General features: G+C 49.7%; 1 protein-coding gene across 1 annotated transcript in view; it reads left to right on the top strand.

Moving 5' to 3' along the window:
• Positions 1-21,679, top strand: part of LOC144162710 (uncharacterized) — a 54,248-nt gene that overhangs the window by 24,802 nt on the left and 7,767 nt on the right. Inside the window, exons 15-27 of the mRNA XM_077693353.1 lie at positions 756-938; positions 1,914-2,184; positions 2,951-3,092; positions 3,565-3,671; positions 4,540-4,699; positions 5,329-5,687; positions 7,607-13,651; positions 14,325-14,645; positions 15,312-15,477; positions 16,670-16,845; positions 17,655-17,938; positions 19,317-19,657; positions 21,073-21,308. Of these exons, the coding sequence (XP_077549479.1) occupies positions 756-938; positions 1,914-2,184; positions 2,951-3,092; positions 3,565-3,671; positions 4,540-4,699; positions 5,329-5,687; positions 7,607-13,651; positions 14,325-14,645; positions 15,312-15,477; positions 16,670-16,845; positions 17,655-17,938; positions 19,317-19,657; positions 21,073-21,308 (8,791 nt within the window). The remainder of the gene's footprint in view (positions 1-755; positions 939-1,913; positions 2,185-2,950; positions 3,093-3,564; positions 3,672-4,539; positions 4,700-5,328; positions 5,688-7,606; positions 13,652-14,324; positions 14,646-15,311; positions 15,478-16,669; positions 16,846-17,654; positions 17,939-19,316; positions 19,658-21,072; positions 21,309-21,679) is intronic.

The raw sequence follows: 21,679 nt of genomic DNA on the forward strand, positions 1-21,679 counted from the left end.
GCAGTTCTTTTCAGGTTAAATAGACTAAGAACAGTTTCATTGTTATTATTGACAGCTCGTTCGTAACGAAGGGCCAAATAAGAAAGAAAAAGTTTGTGGACTTTTTGCATGGTGTCCTCTTTGCATGTTGATTATTGAGTGTATTTCACAAAGCCGTTCACTTTCTTTTCTCAAAAGTGCACACTAGTCTGCAGTTAACGTGGCACGTTAAAGGGACCCTACGACACCTTCGATAAGCGCTTTCACTCTTTCTTTCGCGTCTGGAAGCACTGCGAAAGCTATAGTATCGCCAGCACGGAGCGACACTGCGTGATTTGCTCGTCGCACCAAATACGCCTTCCATTTCTGCTTTGTTTTAGTTGCTTTATTTTTAAAGCGGCTATCGAAAAGCGATCATTGCTGCAGCTGAAGGAAAATCGGCTAACAGCCGCTACATGGCTTTCATGACGTAATTCGAGCGGTCGAAGAGCGTCAGGACCGGGAAAGAAAGAAAAATCTCTTGAGCGAGCTTCCATGTTATATGCTGGGCATATAGCAGTAGTTTTTGTCGGAGGTGCTTTGCGACCCCGTAATCTTAATACTGGGTATGTTGGGTAACTACGTTATGAAAGCATTTAAGATTAAAAAAAAAGTTGAAAGAAGTGTTGCAGGGTCCCTTTAATATGCCATTGACTGTGAGGTCAAATGTAGTGCTATAAAGGAAGACACATCTTACGGACTCATGCCAATTACGGTGTTTTTGCTTCTCAACCCAGCGGAGCCGTCGAGCTGGCCATGCTGATGAGTGTGGACGCGCACAAGTCGACCTCCGGAGTGCGCATGGTGGCCACCATGTCCTCGTCGTGGGCCGTGGACGGATCCGTGCAGCTGCAGCGCGGAAAGGCCATCAAGGCCAAGCTGAACATGCCGCAGAAGGAGATGGAACTCATCGACGTCAAGTGAGTCCCGCTTCGGATGGACAGGGCACAGGTGCCGCCATGCGTGACCGCGGATGTTCTTATCGGAGAATGTAATGCATGCCTAGCCTATCATGCAGTGGTAAGGCCTTATGCTGCTGAGCAAGCTTTTTATGAATAGATGGTATTCACTGAAAAGTTTAGCTGTCAATTTCTTCTCTTGGCAACACTGGAAATGGCCACGGACATGGCGTGGTTTGTGCCGCTACGGCCGCACGCCGTAGAAAAAATAAACACAGTCTGCTACGTTTCAACCCGACTCTCAACGGTGAGCTCACCAGAGATGTTAGTAATCGCACTCACGTCGGAGTCGAAGCGTTACTTTGCGTTCGGTGGGGTAGGGTCTGGAACGTCCAACACACATCATGTGTTGTTTTACCACAACTCTCAGGAAACAAATTATGTGTCAATTAGCCGCTAAGAGGACTCTAGCATTACGCACCACATCTTCGCTGGTCATCCTTGTTCGCAGAGTGGAAGGGCACTGAAATGTTCGGCGGACATCTCGCAATTTTACTCTTAAGCCGAACGCTCCCTTCTCGAACTCTTTTCAAATGGTTTAGGCTGCGTACTCCGAGACTGTTCCTGTCGCTTTATAGAGCAATGGTACTGCTTCTCCGCATTGTTCGATTTAAAAGAAGCTGAATTTATGCATTAATAAAAGGAAAAGCCCTAGCTTAAACGCCATAGAATGACTCAAAAATGAAAAACAAATACAAAGGAAAGCACCAAAATACGGGCGACCAACGCCACTTTTAAGCTCAAGTTTCCCAGTCTGTGCGGTATGTGGGGACCTTGCATAATTATCGGACAAATAACTTTACTACAAATGAGGCCGAGGTTTTCAAAGATGCGGTACAGGCCGCCGTAAATTCGACACCGTTCGCTTGTACTCCAGCGTCCTCTGTCAGTTACGCTGTCCACGCGCTACAATCATCCTTTCTCCGTCCGGTTCAGGAGCAAGATCTTCCTGGTGAACGGCGCCTCGGAGCTGGAGCACCGCAACGAGCCACAGAAGAAAATGGAGGCCGAGGCCTGTACTGGTTCCACCATGGAGGCTGCGCTGGGCGTGAAGCTCTGCGGCCGCGCTGAGTTCCCGGTGTCCGACAAGACGTACCGCAGTCCCATGTACCCGTTCAGTGGCAACGCCGAAGTCAGCCTGCGCCTCGTGAAGACCGACCCGACCCTGACCTCCTACGACTTCGAGTCCAGCTGGACTAACACCAAGGTACCAACTTTTCATTTCTTGTTGAAGGTAAAGATAGAAACCCTTCGGAGTAAGCTGTTAGCAAGCGACACGAAGCGAAGTGTTCGCGCAGTAAAACTTCGAAATTTCGCCCGAAACTTCAGCCGCGAAACGTGTTTATAGTTTCGGGTTAAATTTTTTAGTTCAAGTTAAGGTAACTTCTGTGCCAAAATAAATATATAGTACTTAACCAATGATGTCTCCAAATGTAAAAACTGGGAACTCTAATTATATAGCGTATACGCTCTTCGCTGCCAAATTTCTTCCTCCCAACGTGATGATTCCGTTGCTAAGGCTCTGCACGGCTGAGTGCGAGTTCGTGTGGTCGGTTCAACGCCACGTCGGTTGTTTTTCTGGCATAGACGACCCACAAGAACACCCGCATCTATGAAATTAGGCTTACCGAAAGAAAAAAAGGCCAATTCTCCAGAACAAACCGTGGCGGCCAATGCAGCATGCCTTTTAGTCCGGTTTTATAAACCCTGCATAGGGCACGAACTTTCCAAAATTATTGTTACGCCAGCCAGTTTCTTTCGGAACCCATACAAATACAAGAACACTAAAATCACGGCCATTTTGTTGGTAATAATGGCGCTTTTCAGCATCTTAGTACCTGAGATCAATTGTCAGTTCAGCGTTAAAATATCTTTGGCCTCATTTGTCACGTTTATGTTAGCATCCGAACCCTGGCCTGTCCTTTATGCTTCAACCAACACGCTTGTTGAGTTAATTCTTTTGTTTCCCCCAGGACTTGGTCGGTGCCATCATCAGCATGAACACCCCGGGCACCGTGGCTGACCGCGAGATTATGGCTTCTCTCCAACACAACCTGCGCGATGGAACCATCGCCCTCAAGCTCAAGACGCCGCCCAAAAAGCTTAGCATTGAAGGTGAGTGAACTACTGCTGTGAACTACTGTGAAGAAGGTGAACTACTGCTGCTGCATTGAAGCAGCAGCAGTAGTTCTGGTGTCGGTGTGTTGGGTGAAGATTCCTAAAACAAAACATCTGCTCCACGAAGAGACATACTCCGCCCCCCTCCCCCCTCCCCCAAAGGAGAGGCAAAAAGAGGTGAATTGCTACAATTGGAAATACACTTTTTCCCACTTTCGTACTGTGATTAGGGTACGCGTTAATTTGGCTTTCATGGAAATCAATTGCACTGTTTGTATGTTCTGAATCTGACTCACATTTTCGCGATCTTGTTTCATTTGTTCACGACTGTACGCCCTGTGAAGAGAATAGTCCTTGGCTTCTCACCCAATTCATACCAGGCATCACCACTTGCATTCAAAAAGAGCAAATAAGGAAAGAATACTCAACAAATTACCAACGCTTTGTCACTCCTATATCTTACTTTCAGGCCAGTACAACTTCGACCAGAAGCTGAAGAAGGTGAACCTCCAGGCCAAGTCCGATGACGAGACCATCATGAAGCTCCTCACTGAACTCAAGGCTGACTTCTCGTCGGTAAGTAAGAAGTTTGTTTGCTTCCCCATAGAGGACCGCCGTGGAACTATTACACACGAGTAGGGACGCAAACATCAACTGCCTTTTTTTAACACAGCACGGCAGCTCGCAGAGAGCGGAATTTTACTAGAATACAATCACGGTATGCTCTATCGCCGCTTTCGGAAGCCAACACTAACCCAACTCAACCGACAATTTTAAATGCAGAGCACTTTAAGGGCTCTCCTTGTCGTCGTAGCTCGCTCGCTGGACTAAAAGTAGAGCCACACGGCGTTCCATCGTAGCGGCTGCCGTCGTGGCGTAACCCAGTGGCTTCGGAAGCCAAGAGATTTATATAGTCATAAGCATTCGGAATTCGTGAACCGCTGTCGCTTTTCATACATCTCCCGTTTTTTAGCGCAAAGAAAACTTATGCTGCTTATGAGGCAAAATATGAGGCAAAACTTATGAGGCAAATAATAAGTAATTACCTGCAGCTACCGCGTTCATTTAGTTAGGAACGCTCGTTGGGTTGGATTTTACGATAGTAAGCGAAGCAAACTGGCAGTGCAATGCCGGCACGCGAGGGAGGAAAAGCAAGCACAAAGAGAAAAGAAATCCCGCTGGCGCAGTTCAGGCAGGGGGCGCGGAAGCACTGCGAAGGCGGGAAATTTGAACTGCATTGGGTGGTAGCAGTGGGCGGATAACGGCGCTAAACTTTCGATAGCTTTTACATTGAGTGAAACGGCTTTAATTTTTCAAACGCGTACTCCGTGACTGAACTCTGAGTGGTTGAATAAAATCGTGAGTTTCGCTGTAACCCCTCTTTTGTTTAAACCGACTTCTTTGTATGTAATGCGAGCGCATTGACGCGTTTCGTTCTACGCAGAACGACGACAGCATGGTCAAGTACACGCACCTTACGGAACTCACGTACCGGGACCAACAAATGGCTCTCGTCAACGGTCAGTGGGCTGCCGTCAAGGGACGCAAGTACAGCGGAAGCCTCAACATTGAGAAGCTCACCGAGAAGCCTGTTCTCCTGAAAGGTGAGTGGACCCTGGATTAGAAGAAAGATGAAGCAAATTTATCTTTTAAAACCGCGTTTTTGGGGGGCTGGTTCACTCTGAGCCACCCGTCCAAGAGTTGATAGAATGCAGAACAAGAAGTATATAGTATCGGCAAAACCATACCTATCTACTAAAACTGGTGGCATGCTTCATATGTGTCAACAGTACTCAACAAAAAGAAAATATTCAGGTGTGCCTGAGGCAAAACGTAAGTACACAATTGACACTAGACGCATTCTTTACCCCTTTTAGCCCTAAAATTTTCGTTTCGATCAAGAATTGGTTTTAGCGTGTATTTGTACAGTTTCGGACCTCAGAAGCGTAGGCATTAAAACAAAAGTATGTACTGCAAGTATTTAAACATGACAATTAATTAGTTCATTAGAGAAATGAAGAGAACTGAAGAAATGAAATGAGAAATGAGAGATTTAGCGGATTGGTTGTTGGGATAGCAAACAAAAACGCCTTAAGGCTGTGTCGAAGTGAGGCGGGATAAAACCAATAACTAAAAAAGAAGCTCGAGCTTTTCTCGCCACCTACTTGCGTCGACGACAAACGTTAGAGACTAACGACACTGCGCACTTGTTCCTCCCCGCACGACCCTGCAGTGGACGTGGACATGACGGACAAGCGTCGCATGCGCTACGAGGGCTCCATCCGCTCGTTCTTCGTGGACGGCTCCATGAGCGGCTACACTCAGTCGGGCGACAACTGGTCCACCAAGATGGACGGCGAGTTCAGCCTCATGAGCGGCCGGCCAGAGAAGATGGGCCTGACGGCCAAGTTCCGCGACCTGTCCTCGGGCGCGCTCACCAAGTACAGCGGGGCGGCCTCCTTCCAGAACACCTTCGCCCCGGCGCTCAACACCGACCTGCAGTGGGACTGCCAGAAGACGGACGGCCAGCTCGAGAACTCGCTCCAGATCGTGCGTGGCGAGGGCGGCAAGAAGAACGGTCACACCATCAAGGTAGGCCTAGGGATGGCCTTTTCATATAGCCGGGTAAACTCTCGGTATAACGAAGTCCTCTACTCAGAATAGTGGCTTCGTTATAAGGAATACTTTGTTATAAGCGAGTGGCCTGTGGATGGCCTTTTCAGATAGCCGGGTGATCAGTCAGTGCAGTCAAAACTCTCGGTATAACGAAGTCCTCTACCCAGAAAATTGGCTTCGTTATAGAAGATACTTCGTTATAACCGGGTAATATGGGTTCTCTGTATACACCACATGGGTACGGGAAACACTTCGAATAAAGCGATATTTCGATTAAAGTGATTTTGCTACGACTAGGGCTTACTGTGTGTGTGCTAAACCCTCGTCGTCGCTACAGCGTAATTGCTTTATTCAAAGTGTTTCATGATCCTAGTAACTGTGCAGAGAGCACGTGATACCTGCATTTACGAAGTATCGCTTATAACGAACCCAACTTTTCATAATAACGGTTTCGTTAAACGCGGGTTTACTGTACGATTTAAGTAACGTGCCGCTGAAAGAAAATCAACACACGATGACTGCCGGGCCCCGCGGAGTCACGGCTGGATGTTGTACCCGGGAGCGTGGTGGCCTTGGAATTATTACACGCGCATTACAGCGGATAATTATCTACTTTTGTGAACCTTCTAGCTATTTCGGCGTTACTTAGTGAAGAGCTAGGCCTCACCTTGTGCGTTGTTTACACTCAGTGCCACTTGTCGCTCAACCAACTTTTGCTACCTTCGAGGATTGCTTTCCTGCACTTCTATTCTGGTGACGGCATCTGTTGATGCATCGAGAATGTCAGCGTAGAGCTATGGGCCTTGGTTTTCAACGCTTGGTTTCGAGGAAAGCTACGAGTGCGATTACAACGCTCGCGAATCTGTCTATCTTGAAGACAGTGTTGGGTAGGGTAATTATTATAGGGTAGGGTAGGGTAGGGTAACAGGGTAGGGTAATTATTTAGCCATTCTCGGCAGTTTCTGTGATGTCAGCATCAGTCTCACGTTTTCCTAAAAGCTTGGCGTACCCTTCCAGGTGACTGATCCCTTCTCTGAATAGGCAAACAGCGGAGACGCAAAGTGAATGCCTTAACCAACCACATTAGCCACACATTCACGTTTGTAATTACGTGCTAGTAGTTTTCTTAGGTAGCTTCGGATATATAACTTTTGGGGATTAGTTCATAGAAGGTGTTTTTAGATAGACAGTGAGTTGATATTGCCTCAATCAATGCAACATTGTATTTTGTATATTGATTGATGTGCTTGTCAACAAGTGTAGAGTGTCGTTTCAACTACGCTCCACGTAGGCAATGATGTGGACAAGCGAAGTACTTCGCGTCATTTACCCTTTACCATGTCTAATATACCACGCTTCAGGGTGCACATTTCGCGTTTACAAATAATTTCTCGCGCTCAAAGCTTGACGCTGTGGAATCATTTTCGTTTTTGTGGGTTTCGCTCACCTCCATTCAGACCACAGAAGTCACGTTCTCGCAATCATTTGCACATGCTGTCGCTCCATAGCCATCTACACCAAAGATCAACCGCCGACGGCGACAGTCGAGCTAGCGGTCGGTTTTAAATTTCAAATAATTGTGGGTAGCTCAGCGATATTGTGTGTGGGGGGGGGGGGGAGGGGGGAGGCTTCGCTGGTCAATTAGTGAAAGGCATAAATCAAATAGTGTGTCCTTTGTTTGCCGCAGCCTTGACTCGCAGTGACTGACACTCTGATCGGTTCCTTGAAACTGGCAGATTTCAAGCAGAGACGCTTCTACTCAAGAATAATGACTCACAGAAAGCATCGCGGCTAGCAGCTTCACTGTCCAACTTCGTTTGAATGTGTCTTAAAGTGTTTTACGACTCCTTTACCAGCCAAAACCATACTGACGTTTCCTTTATTTGCCATCGCAGATTCAGCAGATCGCTCGCTACACCGGCACCCTGGCCAACAACAACGCTGGCCTGACGCTCAAGCTCAAGTACCCGCAGAAACGGCTAGACTGGCAGATGGAGATGAAGCACGAGAACACGCCGACGAGCCTGGCTAACCGCATGGACCTCACCTACGCTCCAGGGCGCCAGATCAGGACCGTCATCGACGTGTCGGCCACGCCCGAGCCAAAGGCCAACCTAGAGCTCAGCTACCCCGGCCGTGAGATGAGGATGATGGGAAACTACCGCACCGTGAGCTCCCAAGAATACCGCGGCGATGCCCTGGTCCAGTGGAACACGGGCAAGCAGGTTGAGGTATCTGGAGTCTTCAAGCCGGTCTACGACCGCCGCCACTACAACCCTAGCTTCGAAGCCGAGGTCCGTCTCCCAGGAAAGCGCCCTGCCACAGTCACCGGCTCCCTAATTGCATCCCGCGGATATTACGCCGTCAACCTTGGGTCCCAGTGCAGCCAAGGCCGACACGAATTCAGCAGCTCCTACCGCTCGTCTGCGGACGGTTCCACCCAGAACATCGACCTCAAGCTGAACATGCCCAATCGCATTTATTCTGCGGCTGGAGACTTGAAGACTGCCTGGGGCAAGTTGGCTGCTAATGCCAACATCAAGCTGGACCGCTACCGCGACATCATGGCAAACATCGAGATGATGGCCGCCAAAGAAGGCAAGACATTCAAGTTCGATTGCAAGTGGGACGCAGCTCGCGACGCCTCTCGCCGGGCCAGCATCGATGCGGAAGTGCGCAGGGTTCCGGGAGGATACAACGCAAACTTCGCTGTCAAGTGCCCGAAGCAGGACATCCGAGGAACCGTAGCAACAACCCTCGAAGGCCGGGGTGACGCTTACTCTCCACTCCGCGTAAGCAGCCGCGGAGAGCTGGAGTGGATGCCTCGCAAGAAGATGACGTACACGACGAGCCTTGATTGGAACCCCGACTACAGGCGACGCGCCCTCAAGGCTGACGTCCACATCACGACGCCTTTCTCCACAGCGGACACTCTCGGCGCCGTTCTGACCCACAACGACGACGGCCGTGAGTGGAACACGGAAGCCAAGGTTACCCTTCCCCGCAACCGCATTCTCGCTCTCTCCACCGATGGCCAGCTCCTGTCAGACCGGTCACGCAGGGTAGCCAAGGCGACGCTCAAGGCGCGGACACCCTACAACAACGAGTACATCCTTGAAGCCATCCACGGAGCCACATACTACGACACCACCAACAAAATTTCCCTGCGTTGGGCCGAGGGAAAGGTCCTCTCCGCTGAGGTCAATGGTGCCTACGGTCGTGGAACCCTGAACGCCAAGGCTGAAGTGCTGACTCCCGTCCCTGGCTATGAGATGATCACTGCTTCGTTCGACCACACGCACACGCCAGAGTCGGTGAAGTGTCAGGCACTAGCTCAGTGGAGCAGCTACAAGAGGATGACGCTTGACATCGATGGACAGCTGAACAAGAATGGCGCCAAGGGAAGTGTGGACGGAAAGGTGCGCATCACCACCCCTTTCCGCGGCGCTGAAGAAGTCACGTCACAACTGGCTTTCAGCAACAATGGCCGCAAAACCATCGCTGACTTCCAGGCAACCCGCAACGCCGACAAATTTGCAACCGGGTTCGCAGTTGGTCTGAAGAAGTCGCGCTACGACGTATCCCGTGAAATGAAGGTGTACTTGTCGAGCCCCATATACGGGTACGAAAACCTTGAGGCAACTGGATCGTACTCAAGCAACCCAGAAAAGTTCAACGTCATCGTTTCGGCACGTCTTCCCTACGAGAAGAGGGTATCTCTTCGAAGCGAGAACAAACTTGGACCCTATGGCTTCGAGTCTCTTCTCCACATTCAGCTTCCAATCCGTAACTACGAGCGCATCAACCTCGAAGTTTCTCACACAGCGAACAACCGCAACGCAAAAACCACTGGTCTCTTCATTATTGGCCCCCAGAAGTTCACCTTGGATGCCAGTGGCGACTACGTTTTCGCTCGGGACAACCACGAGATCAAGGGAACCATGGTGATTACAACTCCGATCCGGGATTACCAGAGGATCAACATTGACCTCAGGCACACCAGGTCTGGACTCACCTATGAAACCAGCGTCAAGGGAACCAGCGAAACGTCGTCCCTCACTCTCGACCACAATTTGATGATCAGGGACATAGGAAACTTTGAACACAGCCTCAACCTCGTGACGCCCTTCCCTGCCCTCCCGATGCTGATCATCAAGAACAAGAACCAGGTCCAGAGGGGTAGCGCGTACCATAACAGCGAGGTCGAGTGGAGCAACCGACGCAAAGTGGTGCTTACCTTTGACGGCTCTGCTCGGCAGTCCCGCTACGCCAACGAGATGGAAGGCAAAATGCAGTTGTCTACCCCGTGGCGTTCACTGAACCTTGCTAACATCAGGGCCAACTACAATGCCAACAGCCAGCAGATCGAGCCAAAGATTACTATCGAGTGGAACCGCAACAGCTTCATCTCTATGGAAGGAAGCCTCAAGAACAGTGGTTACTCCACTGTTCAAGGTTCTGTTGCTCTGACCAGCTCTATCCGTCCGATCGAAGCCATTACGCTGAATGCCAAGTACGATGTGGCTACCGAACAGAAGTATGGAGAGGTATCACTGCAGTGGGATCCCCGACCTCAGAACAAACTCACTTTGACTGCTACTGGTTCCCTGAAGCCGACCCAGGCTGACATTGACCTGTCTCTTACGACACCAATTCGTAGCTACGAGCGCATCCAGCTGATTGGAAATGTGGCGGCTGAAAAAGCAGGAATTAACGGAAAGCTGTCTCTCTCTTCCAGTCACAAGAAGTACGAACTCATCACCGACATCAAAAACACCCGCTCTGGCTCTAGTTTCGACATTGCTCTCAACACTCCTCTTCGCGGCCTAGAGACGCAGAGGATGTCTGGAGAATACAATGTGCTGTCCGATAAGATCATTTCCAACCTCAACGTTGAGTGGCAACGAAAGGTTCTCAAAGCTGAATCCGAGATTTCGAAAAGTGACACCGACGTCAAGGCTATGCTCACTGTCGACGCTCCTTTCCGTGGCTTCAGAAACGCCCGTATCATCCTGAGCGGAAGCGCGAGGGAAAACACCCGTGCTCTTTCTGGAGTTGTCGAAGTCGACAAGCGAAAATTCGAAATGAACGGTTTCTTGGACATGTCCGGTCGCTCCGTCAAGCTCGAGCTGCGCAGTCCTATCGCGAACATGGAATCGCTAGAAATCAATGGCAACATACAAGAACAACGCCGCGCCAGCAAGGCAAACCTTTCCCTCCGCTGGTCCCCTAATGAGGCTATCACTCTGGAAGCCGAGAAGAGGACTCCAGGGACCTACGAAGCTGTTTTGACCACTCCGTACCGTGGATACCGCCGCCTGGGCGTCAGCACCAATCTCGACCTCGACCATGAATCTAAGATGGCCAGCATCACTCTGGAAAAGGAGGGCGAAAAGATTTCTCTGATTGCATCCGGCAAGTACGCGAATAATAAGTACGAGGGAGACGTTGAACTGACAACCCCGCTCAGGTCTCTTGAATTCGCGAAGATGTCAGGAAAGCTAAAATCGAATGGCATTAACGACTGGCAGGGTGCCTTCAGTCTCCAGACTCCGATCAGGCTTCTTAGCAATGTTGAACTTGCGGCCGAATATACACACGTCAGGGGCTCACTCAACGGCCTGCTGCACATCACTGCCCCCACAGGAAAGTACGAAATAAAGTCACAGACGAGCTATCGCGGTATCGAGATGATTGACAGCAGCCTTTCCGCTGAGTATGGCCCCATCAATGAGAGGAAGTCCAGCCTGGCACTCAACCTCAAGACTGAGGGACTGAGGACCATCAACGCCAATTTCCTGCTTTCTGAAAGCGGACGAGAGCACTCGTTTGGAATCAATATGAAGAACCATGGTCCTTACGAAGGATCCATTCTAGTGAACTGCCCCATGCTTGAAGGAAATAAGGCTGAAATCAACTACGTTGTCAACATTCCCGGCGGGTATGACAGGTACATGGATTTCAAAATCACCGGAGAGTACGCGCGTAAGGTGCACATTCTTGAAGGAAGCTTTGAGAACAAGCTCAGCACCATCGAAACCCAAATTAAACTGAACTGCCCCATCCTCAAGCAAGGCCCAGCTGCTGCCCGGCTGCTCCTGTCTTCTCGTAGCCCTAGTGACGTAAAGGCTGAGCTCAGCATTGGTTTTGAACGAGACATGAACACCATCAATGTCGAGAGCTTCTGGGGTCGCGGTAGGGCAAATGGCAAACTGAACATCGACTCCTCCTACCTGCCCAGCCGTACTTTGAAAGCCGACGCTACCATCACCACCAACCACCAGGGTGCTGACCTTTCCATTACCATCGAAGAATCCCGAAACACTCACCAGTTCAACGGAAACTGGAAACAACTTTCAGGAAGCGCAGATGGCCAGTTCAGAATTGAATCGCCGTTCATCAATCCCAGAACCTTGACTGGAAACTTCAACTTCGTGAATGACAACCGAAACAACCGCATTGAAAGCTCCCTCATCCTTTCCACGCAGCGAAAGAACCTTAAGTGCTTCCTTGCAATCTCGGCTCGAGACCTGACCTCCATGGAAGGGAACCTCAAAATCGAAACGCCGTTCGAGTCTCTGCGTTTCGCAAACGTCGACGCACGCTTCAACAACATCCAGAACCGGGCCATCGATTGGTCCCTTGGCGTCAAGTCTTCCATGCCTTCGCTCCAAGATGCCAGTGTATCGGGCAAAATGCGCCAAAAGGAAGGCTCGGTCGAGGCTACGCTGCAGGGAAGCCTGCCAATCAGGGCTCTGTCCAGCTTCGAGAGCACCTTCGTGTGCACGTACAACAGGGACTTCACAAGTTTCTCGCCCCGCCTGAGCATTCTCGTTCCCCGCGCAAACTACGTCAGCGAAGCCGAAATCCGTCTGCATCCCCGTGATTATTCTATTGCTGCATCCCACGAGTGGGGACCTCGCCAAAAGATCCACGCTTCTCTCGCCGTTACCAAGCCAAAGGGAGAGTTTAAGGTGGCCACGTCCCTGATAACACCCTTCAGGAGCATGGAACGCTACGAAGCCGGTATGGCATGCGGGCGCGACGGTGAAAAGCGAGTGTTCCGCGCATTTTACACGAACCCCAGGAACGAGCTGTTCGAAGTCAAGCACGCCAACAGTTACCACAGCCCGCTGAACTTCCTTTTTGAAAACACCTTGGTGACTCCAGTGCCCCGCCTGCAGTCTGCGGGTCTCAGGATCCTTCAGCAGATCAGCCGCAGCCGCCTTGCGACCAGCATTGAATGCAACCTCGAGGAGAAGAAGGTCTCCCTGAACCTCGACCACGACCGCCGTGATGTCAAGGGAGCTCTTTCTGTCACGACGAGCATGCCCAAGGTTCGCGCTGTGAGGGCCACGTACGAACTGAACCGCTACAAGATCGACGGAGAGCTGAACGTTAATGACCGCAAGGTGGCCAAGGTCGCCGGTTCCGCTGAGTACGTGCCCGCACTCCGCGCCCACAAATGCGACCTCGCGCTTCAGGTTCCCAGTCTGCACCTAGCCATGGACGGTCACTACAAGCCAGTCAACTCTGGTAAGGAACTCAGCGCCACGTTCAACTCCGCTCGCCGCACCATCCAGCTGCAGACGCTCTGGCAGAACCACCCTTCGAGCCTCGTCCACCAGGCGTCGCTCAAGTGGGGACAGGATCGCGGCGACGAGTTCTCGTACGACTTGAGGATGACTCAGACCCGGCGCCGCCAACTCGCCAACACCGACGTGTCGTGCAAGGTCAACTTCCCGCTGAGGGCGTTTGAAGTTCGCGCCAGCAAGAGCGAAAGCCAGAACGCTAACAGCCTGTCCTGCGAGCTCTTCTGGGATGCCGCGCGAGACCAGGGCAAGCACGTGGCGATGACGATGGAGCACCAGAACCTGAGCACCAGGTCTGCGTGGGCCCACAAGGTGTCCGCGTCTCTGAAGCACCCCAGGCTTAGCAAGGTGGGTGGCGATTCCGCATCCTGCAGTCTGGTGGCCTTTTGATACTAGGCGCTGCAATATCAAATTGTCTGCAGGTATAGCCATGAGTCCAAGCCATGCCAATAGCATGCTCAAATTTTAATATAAAGATTCCGGTTGATTAAACCAATCAGTTTAATGCCATGGCGTCGTAAAAACGACATGAAGTGCACGTATAATACTGAGCGGTGGCGCAGCCGCAGATACATTGAAGCTTGACGGTATTCGCCAATGGCTCTGACCAACAAACGTATGCTAAAACTACTACTCGCACTCTTCTTGGGACGTGAGCATCGAAAAAAAGCAATCTAGAGAAGAAACAAGTAGGCTATAACATACGTACACTTTCAAAAACCCTTCTGTAGCGTTAGAATTCGCATCATTGGCAACCTTTTACAAGACGCGGAGAACAATGAACAGTCAAACGCGGAGAACAACACGACGGCAAGGAAGTTTTATAGCTTGCTAAATTCGCGCAAACCTATTATTTCATTTCATTTATCAGTGCTACTGTTACTGTTGTTACTGTTGAATAGCACAGGTTTTTTGGAAACGGATACTGAGACATGTGTGTTCTTGTTTCACTTGTTCTTACTTTTCAAACTCCACCCAGCGATGATCACATCTAAGTAGACATTTTGGGTGAAATTCGCAGGACATTACGATGCGCCTTGAAGGCTCTGTGAGCGCCGACGAGGTCCACGGAAAGACGGAGCTCGAGTACTCTCCCGACATCCGCCACAACCTGATGGTTGAGGGTCGTCTCAAGAACCACGGCCGCTCCCACCTGAGTGCCGAACTTACGGCCCGCCAGCCTATCTCGCTCATGGACATCCGCACCGTAGCTGACCTCAAGAACGGCCGCGAGGAGGCGTCGGCCACGGTCACCGTCAACTACATGAACCGCAACCGACAGATGCGCGTCCAGGAGCTCAAGGCATCCATCTTCAAGCTGCGCCAGGCCATCGACCTCCTGGTAAGTCCTGTTACTTGAGAACATTCGTCCTCCTTATCCTAGTCCCGCAGCGGTTACCGTTAAAAGTGCCTTGAATGTTTCTTCTTAAGCACATTTTAAAAAGCACGAAAATAGCGTAAGGGATTAGCATCTATGGTAAATAAGAGATCGGTAATTCCGTTTTGAAGCAAAACCGGAAAGATGACGTAGCGGCTTCGCATGGCTCAGTCCTAACTTATTATGGCGAGTTATTGGGTTTTCAAGGCACGCGAAAGCCGTTCCCGCGAAGAAATTGCTTACAGGAATAAACGGCGCTTCAATTGCAACCCAGTTAACTTAAAGGGTCAGTATTGGTTTGGTATTGTGAGTAGTGGCCGAGATTCATAAGGGAGTCTTGGCTCATGTCGCGGCATCGTAAGTGCCTATAAATTTGGTGGCAGAGCAAACAAGAAAGGAAAACGAACAAGACAGGCTGGTGGTAAGCGTGCAAATGTGGAATGCGAAAAACTTAATGAGGTGCCAACAATAAGAACTTGATTTGGTGCACGTTTTGCCATCTACCCAGCGTCTGCGCTAATTTCTTTCCTGCGAGTATTTTCCCGCCCTTTCCTGAGCTTTAACATCCTTATAAAAGATGCCTGGTTGTCAGCGGCAGGCCTCAATAGCTTCTGCGCTTTTTTGAAACAGCTTCGCAGTGGCCGAGACAGCCAGCAGCTGAAGGGCGAAATGTACAACCGCAACCACGAGCTCGGAGCTACTTTGGAGCACAAGGTCAACGACCAGCCGCCAACCACGGCCCGCCTTCGCGTCAACAAGAGGCACAGCAACGCCGAGCTCGTCTACACCGCACCGGGTAAGAACTGGAGACTTCGGTGTCGGCCGCTTCGGCGCGCGGCTCTTTCCCCGTGTGACTGTGCAGTCAATGGATGAGTGGAGAGTGAAACGGTGATGGTGAAGAAAGGGGACGGGCACGAGGTGCGACGTCACTTACATCACGCGTTGCTGTGGGCGCCGCGGTTGCCAGGGCGCACTCCGGGCGGTGGCGTGAGCGCGGATTTTGAAATCACTCCAATTACGGGGGCGTTGCGCGTCTTTTGGTGATGTCTGCACTTCCCATGCTGCTGCCAATGCCGTCATTGCTAGGGCGCAGTGCACGATATGAGGTGAGCGTGGAAGTTGGTGGGATCGAGCTGGATTAGTGCACCAGCTGGTAAGACCAGTAAGACGTTGGGGAGTATAAACGGTATAAACCGCATGTGCTATCATGGTCAGTCTGGGTAACGCGTATTTTACGTATCCAGGTAATTCCCTCGTAGCAACTGCACCGATTTGTATGTTTTATTGTTTATCTTAGGGTAACGATCACCGCTTGCCATGGCCTCTCGCCGTTATCTGTCACTTATGCTACACATAAGCCATTTGAAATTTGGTTCAACTTGGGCAATGAAACACACCTACAGTGATCGACAGCTGGGGTCTTTCAGCTTGCGTAAAACACGGAAACATATATATAAAAGAGCGCGATGTTTAAACTCTGTGGTCTCTTTAGCGCCCGAGGAAATGAAGTGACACTATTTTGTATCAGGGATACCCTGTTCCATACTAATAGAGGTGCGCGTACTGGTACCGCAAATACCTCGCGGCTTCTTTCCCCAGAAACGCATGAACTGTAGTCCTGGATGATTTTTTGTCGTACATATGTGCAAAATGAAACTCACAAAGAATTGTTAACCTTAGTTACACCAATATAAACAATAACGTTCATTTTTATTACCTACAATGTCAATTTAAAACAAACGGAAAAGCCCGCTCTTCTCATCTTTTTACCGGAGCTCTTCACAGAGAAATTAAGCATCGATGCAAAATGAGCAGTGAGAATTCCTCGCGTGAAATCCACATTGCTCATATAATTTCCGAGTAAAGGCAGCGTTAAGCATGTTTCTTCTGCTCTTTCCAGTGCGTTATGTCATCGAGGGTGCCTATTAGCTACGTGTTTGAATTCGAGCGTGCAGTTAACTTTGCCTCGGTTGCTGTTGCTTCCGCAGACTCGTCCTCTGCCTCCATGACTGCGTCGGCGTCGGCGAACAAGCACGAGATCAGGCTGTCGCACACCACGCTCGGCCGCAGCGTATCGGACATCCTCATCAAGATGGGACTCAAGGAGAAACGCTTCCTCTCTTCCGAGATCAACTGGAGGCCCGAACTGGCCAGGGAGGCTTCCGTGAGTCCACCTCAATTACACCCATCACCCTCCGGCATCGGCGCCGCCATTTTTGCACCTCACTAATCCTCTGAAAGCATTGCCTCGTAATCCACCCACCTCTCTCTGGAAATATAAAACCGGATGCGCCAGTGCGTAATGATGTAAAAGGTTTGCAGAAAACTATATGGACTGGATTTCTTAGGCCTGTATTCTGCCTTCTCGCTTATAAATGCGGTTACAGCTAGACCATAAACACACTGAGTAATCAGTGAGCGGCATTCAAAACGCCGATATCTACACCCCCTCCTTCGTAAAAACGTACCGAATATAAAAGCACGTCCACAAAAGGCCATTCGCTACGCTATCTGCCCTGGATGGCATTCTTGTGTATTAAGGATTCACCGTGTCTCAACTGAAATCAGCTTAAGTAAAAAGTAGATAAGAAGCGGTTTTATATATGTGGAGTTCTCCCGTGGATGGCATTCTTGTGTATTAAGGATTCACTGTGCCTCAACTGAAATCAACTTAAGTAAAAAGTAGATAAGACGCGGTTTTATATATGTGGAGTTTCTCCCAGCGTCACAGGCGTGTCTTACACTCTGAAGAAACGTAGTGGCAGCAGAGCTGCATCATAACACGCTGAGCACATTCCGAGTGTTATAAACGTAGCTCCCTTAGTCACTGTGGACTGTTGCGCTGCCCTATTGCCGCTGGGCATTTTATTTGCCCATAAAATGCCTATTACAAGAGCAGTTTTGCACTGCCCACGGACTGCTCGGAGCTGCTCTGGACAGGCGAATCACCCTCCTCTTCGGTGTGGTTCACAGGAGTACGCCGCGATGAAGTACGCCAACGCCCGTAGCCAGCTGTACGACATCTGGCAGAGCTTCAGCCGCGAGGCGCAACAGGAACTTCGTGCCAAGCGAATCATGATGGGCCAGGCCATCGGCAACGAGATCAGCCCGCTGCTAGAGGACATCAGCCGCGACTGGCGCGCCCTGAACATCGAGGTCAGCCGGGCCGTCGAGACTCTGAAGGAGCTCTACCGTCAGGACCAGTTCTACGTCAGGACCATCGTGTCCGCCTGCTCCGGTGTCATCACTGCGATTGGGTGAGCGCGGTCGCTGCTCTAGAAACGTTTGTACTCAAAGAGGCCATGAAGACAGTATACAATATCCAAGTTTGTTTCATTAAAGTAACTCTTTAGTCCCGATAATAATAAAAATTTTACAGCAAACTTCGAACAAGTAATGTAGATATACTAAAGAGAGCGGATGAGGCAGCTGTAGTTTCCGGCGATTCTTTATGACATCACAAGATCTTGTTTGTGCGATTGGCGGGCTCCGACATAGGCCTTCCCCAAGAAAAACGTCTGGGCAATTGAAGTGGAGCCTTTAGTTCCGTTTGATCGTATCAATTGAATGCTAACGGGCAGTTAACGCACTGATAATGCTGACTTTAGTGTCGGCCCTTATGACGTCATTCCTGCCCGTAACACGTCACTACAGCGAGACATTCAAGCTTTCTAATACTTCTTGCGGTTTTTAGGTTAGAAAAAAAGGATCTCGTGCCTGTAATGTGAATGAGCGAATTAACTGTTAGTCCTTTTTTTTTTAAATTGAACAGTTATATCCTGTTCGCATGGCCCCTTTAAGACCAGTGGTATCTCAGGTGAAAATTTTCTTAACTCGGTTGTCGGCGATGTAGATCGAAATTAAAATGCACTCTTTTCTACATCGTCTTTCCTTCTTAGTTTTTTTTAAGGGGGGGGGGGTGACCCGGGATAGCCCTTTTGTAGAATGGGGACTGTTTAGACTACAATTCTTCCCTCTACCAGGCACGTTTTGCTGGATGAGTGATGATTGATTGATTGTAGGGTTTAACGCGCCGACGCAACGCAGGCGATGAGGCGCGCCGTAGTGGAGGGCTCCGGATTAATTTTGACCACCTGGGGATCTTTAACGTGCGCCGAAATCTCGTACACACGGGCGTTTTTGCTTTTCGCCTCCATCAGAAAAGCGGCCGCCGCAGCCGGGAATCGAGCCCGCGACCTCTTGCTGGATGAGTGTCAGTGCACCATCGGCAGGCAACGCAACCGAGTTATGAACATTTCTCCTTCGTTAATTTTACTCTACTTGCTGAAGAGAGTTGTGTTGATTTATTGGATGGGAATGGAGAATTATTTTAATGTTGGGAGACCAGATGCCCTGGAGTGGAGAGGGTAACAAGGTGGGGGAAAAGAGCATTTCGGCAGATGGTCACTGTTCACTCAAGGTTTTCTGTTCAGGCAAAGGCTCGCTGTTCATACGCGGTTCACAGCTCACTATATGTTTCACTAGTCACACAAGGTTAACGCATTGCAGATGGGGTGGAACGGGCATGGTGAACTGTAAGGGAGTCGGCCAGACAGCTACACCAGCTTGAAGAGAACGTCATCAGTGGTACCTTGAGTAACCATTTCGACGCTTCGTTCGTTTGTTTTGTTGCAGTCAAGTCGTGGCCGACACCGTCCGCCTAGTCCTGGTCGCGACCGACTACGTGATCCGCTACTCATCGGCTTGGATCGAGGTTGCCTGCGAGAAGATCGCCGACATCGCCGAGCGGTTCGCCCAGTCCAGCCGTCACACGCTCATCTTCATCGAGCGCCTCCTGAGCGTCGCCATCAACCGCGCTTCGATCGCCCTTGTGGACGCCACGGAGGCCCTCTTGTACCGGCTCGAGGCTCTGCTCACCAAGAGCGCCGACAAGGTGGTCGAGTTCTGCGAGCGCTACGGCCCTTCCACGTCCGGTGTGCGCGATTTCTTCAACAGGATCATGGAGAGTGTTTCCTGTGAGTGTCGCCCATTAATGCTATTTTGTTTGTTTAACCCTACTGGAACGTTCCGTATATACGGATTTATGGTAATACCGAGTTCACACAGAGTGTATCGTGCCGACGCGTAACTAAAGAAGATATTCTTTCCTTGAGAACCAGTTGGGCTTGTTGGTACATAGTTAAAATGGTTTCAGCGCAAAAACGACGACGGACGAGTGAGGAACAAACGGGACGAGCGCTATATTCTTTCCGTAAACAATGAAATCAGATGGTTTTTCAAAGTAAAAACGTTTGGCATAATTTTCGTGTTTCCACCTTTCATAACGAACGAAATTAGGCTCCGTAAGTTGTTCCTATAGGTGGAATTCATTGAAAAGATCAGCTGTCAATTTCTTCGCTTGGAAACACTAGAAACGGCCACGGACATGGCCGCTGTGCCACGGACATGGCGCGGCTTGTGCCACTGCGCCCGTACGCCCAAGAAAAAAAAAAACACCGGGAGTGCGTCGGCTGCTCCGTTTCAACCCGATTCTCAACAGTTGTGTCAACGTATATATTATTAATCGCACTCACATTGGACTCGAGGCATTACTTTGCGTTCGGTGGGGTACAGTTTGGAACGTCCAACACACATCACGCGCTTAGCACGGACAAGTACCTCCATCCCGCGGAGCCTGATGTAACCAGTCACAGCGTTCTCACATGGTTGCCTTCATGCGTGCCTAGCTAGTGAATACGAGCTATACTCCGTATAGCTCGTAATACTTTTTATTACGGTTCTTTGTTTTACGGCGGCCATGTGGCAAGCTAAGTAAGAACTCTGTATTCCCATAAATTCAATTATGCGGAACGTTTAAGGAGGGAATTACCTTCCTTAAACTTAATCAATCAAGTAGTTTAAAACTTTCTATTCGTTTTCACTTATTCCAAATCCGTAAATGCAGTATGGACTGCGAGCGATACTGAACTAGCTTGCGGTGCTAATCTTGGTTTACAGCGATAATTCCAGGTCCAGAAACAAATTCCAAATAGGCAGTTCCTAACTTTGTATATGTTTTGCTAAGCCAATTTTAGGTTAAATCAGATGAAAGTTGTTGCTACCCTTATATTACCCTATCACAGATACCTCTGGTCTAGCTTCACCGCAGTGCAAGTGAATGACCAATAATTGCAGCCAACAATGATAGTTCGGCAGATTACAAAGTAAAGCACACGATTTGACTCAAATGCAGGATGCTCTGCATTGTACATTTAATTTGCTTTGTGAACGGCATAGATTGGTTACTCTAGTGCATTGTGATGAGACTGAACCACGGGACCACCTTGGCGTGTAGGCTGCGCCGGAATGCAAAGTTTTTCGTGCCACAGATTTGATGGAACAGTGGACTAATTATATTTTTCCCTGCCGATTTCGTTCTCTATTCATGCAGCCTACACCGCGCCGCTGGTCGAGCGCATCCAGAAGAACGCCTTCGTCAAGGGACTGTCTCAGTACATCGAGCGAGCCATAGCAACTCTGGGCTCGCTGAACACCGAAGCCATAGCCAGGCGCTACCGCACCGCTTACAAGACCGTCAACAACGCCGTCAGTGACGTCTACGAGAACGTCGTCTACCACCCCCACGTTCAATACATCAGCGAAGTCACCCAGAACGCCGTCAGGAAGGTGAGTTCACTTAAAAACGCATTATCCGGATTCTCGCGTCCAAGCGAGTTAATCTCTATGCTAATCTTTACATCTCCAAAACATTTATGACTCAATATAACTATATACCTTATAGCTCTGTTGGACGACACAAGAGGAATAGAGCTATTCCTCTCTTTTTTAAGTAGCAGATTCCCATGTCATGGTCGCTGTGGATTAGAAAGATACTAAATAGGCTGGCGCTTCCAATGTCTTTTTATTACCGAGCCATTCATTTTCCTTCTTTCATGTCACTATGTATGAGTATCTAAAATGAATCGAGAATCTTGAGTCTTTTTTTTTTCAAGTAGATGAACATCCGTGACTTAGAAGAGTACGCAGTGATAGCTTGC

This window comes from Haemaphysalis longicornis, unplaced genomic scaffold (genome assembly GCF_048455015.1).
Source record: "Haemaphysalis longicornis isolate Haplotype H1 unplaced genomic scaffold, Haemaphysalis longicornis Haplotype H1 scaffold_12, whole genome shotgun sequence".
NCBI lineage: Eukaryota > Metazoa > Arthropoda > Arachnida > Ixodida > Ixodidae > Haemaphysalis > Haemaphysalis longicornis.